The 7,326-nt window shown below is 44.1% G+C and overlaps 1 protein-coding gene across 3 annotated transcripts; it reads left to right on the top strand.

Moving 5' to 3' along the window:
- Positions 1 to 1,555: 1,555 nt before the first annotated feature.
- LSM5 (LSM5 homolog, U6 small nuclear RNA and mRNA degradation associated) lies at positions 1,556 to 5,205 on the top strand. Of its 3 annotated transcripts, XM_080339068.1 has the most exons (5): positions 1,556 to 1,636; positions 1,990 to 2,085; positions 2,319 to 2,346; positions 2,992 to 3,064; positions 4,917 to 5,205. In XM_080339068.1, exons 1-5 carry the CDS (start codon positions 1,591 to 1,593, stop codon positions 4,947 to 4,949), a joined length of 276 nt encoding a protein of 91 aa, XP_080195194.1. In that variant the 5' UTR covers positions 1,556 to 1,590; the 3' UTR covers positions 4,950 to 5,205. The 3 variants fall into 3 exon arrangements, with proteins under 3 accessions (XP_080195194.1, XP_080195193.1, XP_080195192.1); XM_080339067.1 differs by lacking the exon at positions 4,917 to 5,205 and having other exon boundaries at positions 2,992 to 3,478; XM_080339066.1 differs by lacking the exon at positions 1,556 to 1,636 and having other exon boundaries at positions 1,747 to 2,085.
- Positions 5,206 to 7,326: the final 2,121 nt, after the last annotated feature.

Genomic DNA, 7,326 nt, shown 5'->3' with positions numbered 1-7,326 from the left:
TGCCTGGGAGCTTAGGTGCGTCTTCGGAGATCCCCCAGTAGAGAGGTAACTAAAATAAAACTTGCTCTTTGCAATGCATTCGTGGCTTCTGGTTCTTCTTGTGACGTGCCTGCATATGTGTGCACACTGTTCAAGAAAAGTGGATTTGGTTATTCTTCATGTGGTGTTTCCCCTGGTGTGATGAAGGCTTTTTAAGCTCGTTTTCCAATATTTTGGTATGATTCCAACAAACCATTGTAAATTTAAATCCTTCTGCCACAGAACTGGGGAGGGCAACACACATCCCCTGGTCCCTGTGGTTCCAAATCTGCACAAACCCTTGTATCAAGTCCCAAGCTACATTCCCTAGGGTCTGGTTTGACACTGGCAAAAACAGCGTTAGTCCTATGCCATGTATGAATAAAAAATTCTCCCACACCATTTTCCCCTTGTAAAATAAAGGAAAACTAATATCCAGAAAATCCCAAAACAGATTGATAAAAACAACCATACATAAATAAATAAATAAATAAAAATACATAAATAACACCGATAGTCAACAGAAAACGAAGGGACAATCCACTGGGTGCTGATCCAGTGCTCTTTCCCGTGATGTACTCTTTGCATTTCATGTGTGGCTTGGTGGTTGTTCCTGTGACCTGCCTGCGCTGACTGGCACAGTCACTGTCACTGCCCCCGCTGGCACTTCATCCCCCTCTGCTGCAGGATGACACACCAGCCCCGCAGCTCCGCAGCGAGTCAAGCCCAGCGTTGCATCTCCCTGCCCTGGTCACGGCGAAGGGCTCCTGTGCCCAGCCCAGCGGGGCAGCGGCATCAGGTGGTTGCAAAAGTTGTATTTCACTTCAGGAGCAGAAAGTCCAAGTGTTCGGAGTGACCTGGGAACTCAGCTCGTTTGAGAGCCCAGCCGGCGCCCCGTGACACCAGCAGCTGTCCCTCCTCTGAGAGGTGGGGGCGTTTCTGGAGGGAGTGTCACCCTTCGAGGCAGAGGACAGAGCTTATGAAGGCTCAGTTCTTCTGGACTCTGCCCCGCCACAGAATGTGCAATGGCTGTAGAAGTCGAAATACCGATTTTCTTCAGTGCTGTAGTGTTAAGAATGCAAAACGTGTTTGAAGAGACAGTGCCTTTTTTGGCTCCAAGCCATTTCTATGGATGTTCAAGCGTTTCCAAAAAGCCTTCTTGTAACAGCCCTCTTGTGAATTAATGAGACAATAGGGTGGAAAGAAAATCAGCACATAAAATAGCTGTGACACGCAGCACTGAAAAGTCTCCGCGCACAATAAAAAGCCCCATGTAAGGGTGGGTGGCACATCGGGGCACCGGGCTGTCGGCAGCGGCTGCAGCGGCGGCAGCTCCAGGAGGCTGCGCGGCTGGAGAAGAAGGGACAGGGGCGGGAAGAGTTTTCCCTCCAACTCTCTCTCGGGAGCAGCCAAACCGCGCGACTCCTGCTCGTTCCCGCCTTTACCGGCACACGGGGCGGGGCCGGGAGGCGGGGCCGAGGTGGAGGAGCGACGGCTCTGCCATCTGCTCGTCGGGGCTGCTGGGTCGGTCTTTGCGGGAGGCGGTAGCGATTGGTCGGGTCTGTGTCCAACATGGCGGCCACTGCGACCACCAACCCGTCTCAGCTGCTGCCGCTCGGTAACCGGCGCCGCGGCGCCTCCGCGCTGTCCCGGTGCCCGGGCGGGGCTGCGCTGGGGCCCATCTGGTGCCCGGCGGGCGGGCGGAGAGGGCGAGGCCGCTTGTGGGCACGCGTGGGTGGCGCGGCCGGGTCCGGCGGTGTCGGCCGGTGCGGGAACATCTGCACCGGGCCGAGCCGGGGGGCCGGCGGGGCGGGCGGGTCCTCCCGGTGTCTCTCGTGTCTTTGTTTTTTTAAAGCCATCGTTTGTGGCAGTTCCTTTTTTTTGCCATCGCAATGTCACGGGTTTTTTGTTCAAAGAAATGTATGTTCTATAAAATAATGTGTTGTGCCTTTCGTTTTATTCTGTTTACAGAACTCGTGGACAAATGCATAGGTTCACGCATCCACATTGTGATGAAGAGCGATAAAGAAATTGTTGGAACACTTCTAGGGTTTGATGACTTTGTCAGTATCCTTGGATGGAAATGTTTAAGGCCGTCCACTTTATGCTTTGGCTCCGTTCCCTTATCGCTTTTGAGAGGTTTGAATTCACTGGGTAGAGCCCTTTTGTATGAATCGAGTGTATTATTCTGATACTTTTATTTTACACATAAATTCACAGTTTGGTATAAAATGAAAATACCGTCAGATGCTTTGATTTTAAAATGCCAGGCCTTATTTTCCTTGAAAGTGCATTTTCAGATATGGTACTAGAAGATGTTACAGAATTGTAAGTATTATTTCTGCTTGTTGTTACTGTTTAATTTTTTGTTTCCTGAGAAAAACTTGCTGTAAGATCTATAAGCAAAACCTGTTTGTGTTTTTAGAATATTTGCCAGCTGAGTAGTTTCTCCCTTGGACTTCATCTCTAGGGGTGATGGGCTCAGGGCAGCCGCGCCACAGAGTAGCAGTTGTATGATTTATAATTGCAATCAGGTTCCGAATTGGTAGCCTTTATTTTGCGGGGGTTGTGTGTTGAACTGCTCAGTAGTTAGTTTGGTTTTACATTTCCTTAAGGTCTAGGCAAAGATTAAAGAAATTAGTGGACTTAAGGATAAGGATTTATAACTTTGTCACACCATGTTGCTATTTGAAACATCTTTTGATTAATGGTGGTATTCAAGAAATTGCTGAGATTTAGAGGGCAAATCTTGATGTGCTGAACAGAAGAGTGCAATGGGTCTTTTTGGTTGCCAGGTAGCTTTCTTGACCTGTGTGGCCAATTTATCAAGATTACACTGCAACGTGGCTAATGTATTTGTTAGTTCCAGCAAATATCATCTTAATACAGAGATTTATGTTAGTTCTGTAATCAAGACTGCAGTCATTGTCCCTGGTTATTTGTTCTTATTGCCTTTTTCTAATGCTACTTCAGTGAGATTACACCCGAGGGCAGAAGAATCACAAAGCTAGACCAGATTTTGCTCAATGGAAATAACATAACAATGGTAAGTCATCGTTGTTCAAATGCTGCATGCATTTATTTTCTCTGCCTGTAAACCAATCAGTAATTTAGTTCAAATACTTCAAGCTGAGCTTTCCAGACAGGTCTGTTCCATAAGCTGCTTTTGGGTAGCTTCTGGGGAATATCGATGTGTGAGTGGGGCCAGAAAAGTGATCTGACTGCCTTACTCGGTACAATGTTACAGTTAAAAACAACAACAACAACAACAACAAAAACAAACAAAAACCAACAACAAAAAAACAAACAAACAAACAAACAACCCCAAACCATGAAGAGAGCTTGGCCCTAACTTTATTTTGGTGGATGCTTTTCTGGTCTTCAGGTGTGCAAGGGAACCACTGGCTTTGTTGCGCAGTCTGTAGGCCGGTTCCTACAGTTCATGAGTGTTTGCCTACATAACAGTGTAGGATGGGATACATCTGCATTTCATCCATTGTCGTATGTATAGTTGTATTTGCAGCAGTTTGGATGTTTATGAGCTCATCAAGTCATTTGGCAATTATGACAGCATGTGATGGCCAGAGAGTTGTACCTTGACGTACTCCAGAAAGAAAATCTGGACGTCTGTTGGATTATACCGATTCGGAAGCGTTCCAATATCTAGTTTATCATGTGCTGATGTATGTAGATCAGTTCTGAACCAGTAGTTAAATCTTGTGATTATCCATCCTCAAGCTGAATTTTGCAACTTCCTAAGTACCAGAAGTACAGACCCACAGTAGTTTTTTGCTTGTCTGCGTAGATGGCTGCAAACTCTGAGATTCCTGCATGAGGGCATTCCTAATTTTGTGGGACGAGTAAGACTGACTTCAGTCTAAGGCAGTTGTGTGCGAATGAGGAAGGAATAATCTCCATTTTGCTGTCTTGTCCACCTTGCACCTCATCACTGTGTGTCTGAACAAGTGCCATCTTGACTTAATGTTGAAGCCTCTTTCTGCTCTGCTTGTTGTTCTTCATCCTTAAGGGATGGTGCATGTTCTGGTTTCTTGTATGGGGAATAGTTATTCCCATCCAGTGGAGCTGGTGGTGTGCTGTCCTTGAAGCAGAAGGTGGTGATTCATAAGAGTGCAAATTTTCAGCAAGACATCAACATGTTTCTGTATTAGATCTTGTGTCTTTTGAGGGCACGTTTTTACACATGGAAACCCGTGCTTTAGTCTTTTTCTTAGATCAGTCCCAAGGGCAGCTCAGCTCTTTGTCTCTAGAAGTGTTCAGCTATTTATTAGGAATATGTCAGTGAAAGGAGTGGCTCTCCTTTTTGTCCCTTATCTGTGTTTTTCTTTTGTATTTATTTTCCTGTTGGTCAGTTCTTTACTTTCTTCACAGGAAAGTGCAATGCTGCCTGGCTCCCTGCTGCCTGTAGAAGGGTTCAGGCTCTATTACTTGTTGGACTGTGCGTAGCACTAGAAGTTGACAAGAGGAAACCACCTTCCCAGTCTAGTGCCAGTCTGGGGAAGAATGAGTGACTGGAGAAATGCTTCATGAAAGGAAGCATGTTCTTTGTCCTCTTAGAAATCAACTGTAGCGTTTCTAGACAGAATTGTTTCCTTAAATTGAATAACAAAGACAAAAGCCAAAATGTTTGTTCTCTAGGAACTAATTTCTGTTTTGTTAAACATTCTTTGTGTTTTGGAGATTCTTTTTAGTATGTACTTGTCTGGCAGTACCTGACTTCATCTGTTGGGAGAGAAAGATAATATTGCATATAAAAACGCTTTTGTGGTCAACCCTGACGTCTCCATCTGCTAAAATGTTGTAAAACAAGAACTGTTGCATATGGATTTGTAGAACTCAAATGTGTGGCACTAACAGAATATTGTGTTTATCTTTTATAGCTGGTTCCTGGAGGAGAAGGACCTGAAGTATGAATTCAACAGTTATCATCTATGAAGACATGTTATATAGATGTATAATCTAAATAGAGCTTTTGGGGTGTGGGTGGATTTTGGTGTGGATTGTTTTGTTTTGTTTACACACTCTTGCAGTTGACATTTGATAAAAGATGAGGAGTTCCTCTTCAGGGAAGGTGCGTTGCTAACAATAACACTGACTTTGTGTGTTTAACTCATGACTTTTTGTAAAGACGCACTGATCTATTCTGAATAAAAGCCTTTCTTTTTGTTAGTTATTGTGTTCTGTTCTGTAAGTGCACAGGCCATAGGTAGTTTCATAACTGGTTGATGGAATGGAAAAATAATAATTCTATTTCAGCTGCTCTAAGTCTTTAGTTTTTCTGTGTCTGGCACGTTTGTTTATGGCCCAGATCTGTAGAAAACACCAGTTGTGAGCTGATGTTGCTCTTCTTTGGGGACAGGCAGATACTAAGCTGGGTCATGTGTTTAAACATATCTTCAGGCTGTGTCACCAGAAAGCATGTGATAAAATGCTGTAGAATTCTGGAAGCTCCTCCAAGTGGCTGCATCTGTGTGGTGCTCAGCAGCCTTTGGTTCTCCTGGCTTTGAGGTTCATCTCTCTTGGACTTCTTTTGCTCGGTAGCTCCACTTTCTTATAGCGAAGGCATCGGCATGGTATTTGGCAAGTGAGGACAGACAGACCAGACCTAGTTCAAGGGGTTATAAAACAAAACTAATGTCAATGGTGATTCTGCTTTCACCACCAAGTGGTGCTGTGTATATTTAATTGCACTGAGAGCTGCCTGTGCCTGCCTGTGCAGTTCAGAGCAGTCAGAGGAAATGTTCTTCTGGCTGTGTCTGTTCGCCTGTGATATTAAAGACTTGACAGATACTGGGAGCAGCTACTGCTTTAGGAGAATTTCTGTGAAGTAAGGAATTGCTGGTTTTATTTTGTCAGCATGGACAAGAAAAGAACTGATTCTAAATCATGTCTGCTGCAGCTTATGCTTCCATGATCCACTGCTCCACTCATCTCTGTGCATAAATGTCTTTGGAGACAAATGGCAGGTTCTGTCTCTTCCCGTGGACAAGCAGGGTACAGTGTGGGCTTCCAGGGACAGGACATGCTTTGCCTTCCCGTCTCCAGAAGAAAGAAGAGTTGAAGAAGGGGGCTTAGGAGCAAGACACTGCCAAGAAGTTGCTGCACTAGATCCTTTTGTCTTGCTTTATCTGTCAGAAAAGCTGCATTCTGCTCACTGTGTCTTAGCTCAAAATACAGTGAGAGCTTCTTGCCTGAGCCTGTTGAAGGAGAAAGACCCTTCCCTATCCCAGGGAGTGTGTGACTTTTGACTCGCTTGTTCTGAATATGAGCTGCAGTTACCATATTCAGATTGCGTGGTGACAATCTATACCACTGACTCCCTGAATGGGTTTTCATTTCTGTCCCGATTTCCTTCTCCAGCATTTTTCAATACATCAATTACAAAAAAAAAAAAAAACAAAAACAACTTAGATTTGATTGGAACATCATGTTGATTTTGGCCCCAAAGACTTTATTTCTTAGAAATAAGTTGAGTCTTCATCAGAACACTTCAGAGATTTCTAGCCAGTGTACAACTATTGCATTGCATTGTTTTTAACACAATTCTATGCATGTTCCAGTGTGTGCATTTAATTTCTACTTCACTCAGTATTTTGAAAACAGTCTTAAACTGGAGAGAGCTTTCAAGCTTGGGAGAGAAAAAGAGCAGATCTTGACTCCAAGGTCTGCGAACATCACTCTAAAGACAGGTTCTGTGCATCCAAATGCTGTTAATCCTTGATAATATGATGATGGTTGTGTGATGACCACGGAAACACACAGGGGGGCAGCAATGAGGAAAGAAGAACCTTTAAAGATAGCCTAGTGTTGCTCGCATCCCAAAGGAGAATGATCAATTTTCCATATCATTCCTTACAAATGCTTGCCTAATTTAATCTTTAAAAATTTCCATTAATATTACCACTGTTGCAAAGGTTGCTACATACCCTACGTTTTTCAGGTTTTTAACTTAAGCCTCATTATTCTGTGTCCTGTGTGCAGTGGATGTACACAAAACTTTTTCTTTATAGCTACCTTTTAGATGTTTAAACACAGTTGTTTCTCTTCGCTATTGCCCTATTGACTTCCTGTAGAATCCCAGCAGTTGTACTACACCCTTCTTGAAAGGCAAGACATCATCTGGAGGGTTCAGCAGCTAATCTGTGCAAATACAATGCTGCTAAAATAATACGTGGATGTATCTACTGAAGTGTCACGTGTGATGAGGAATCACTGGGTGTTGTAATTAGTGAGAAATGGTACATAAAAACCAGGTGACAGAAACAGGACATGAGGCTGGCATAGTGTTCT

Source organism: Nesoenas mayeri (assembly GCF_963082525.1).
Source record: "Nesoenas mayeri genome assembly, chromosome: 2".
NCBI classification, from domain to species: Eukaryota; Metazoa; Chordata; class Aves; order Columbiformes; family Columbidae; genus Nesoenas; species Nesoenas mayeri.
This window is presented reverse-complemented; position numbering and strand designations above follow the sequence as displayed.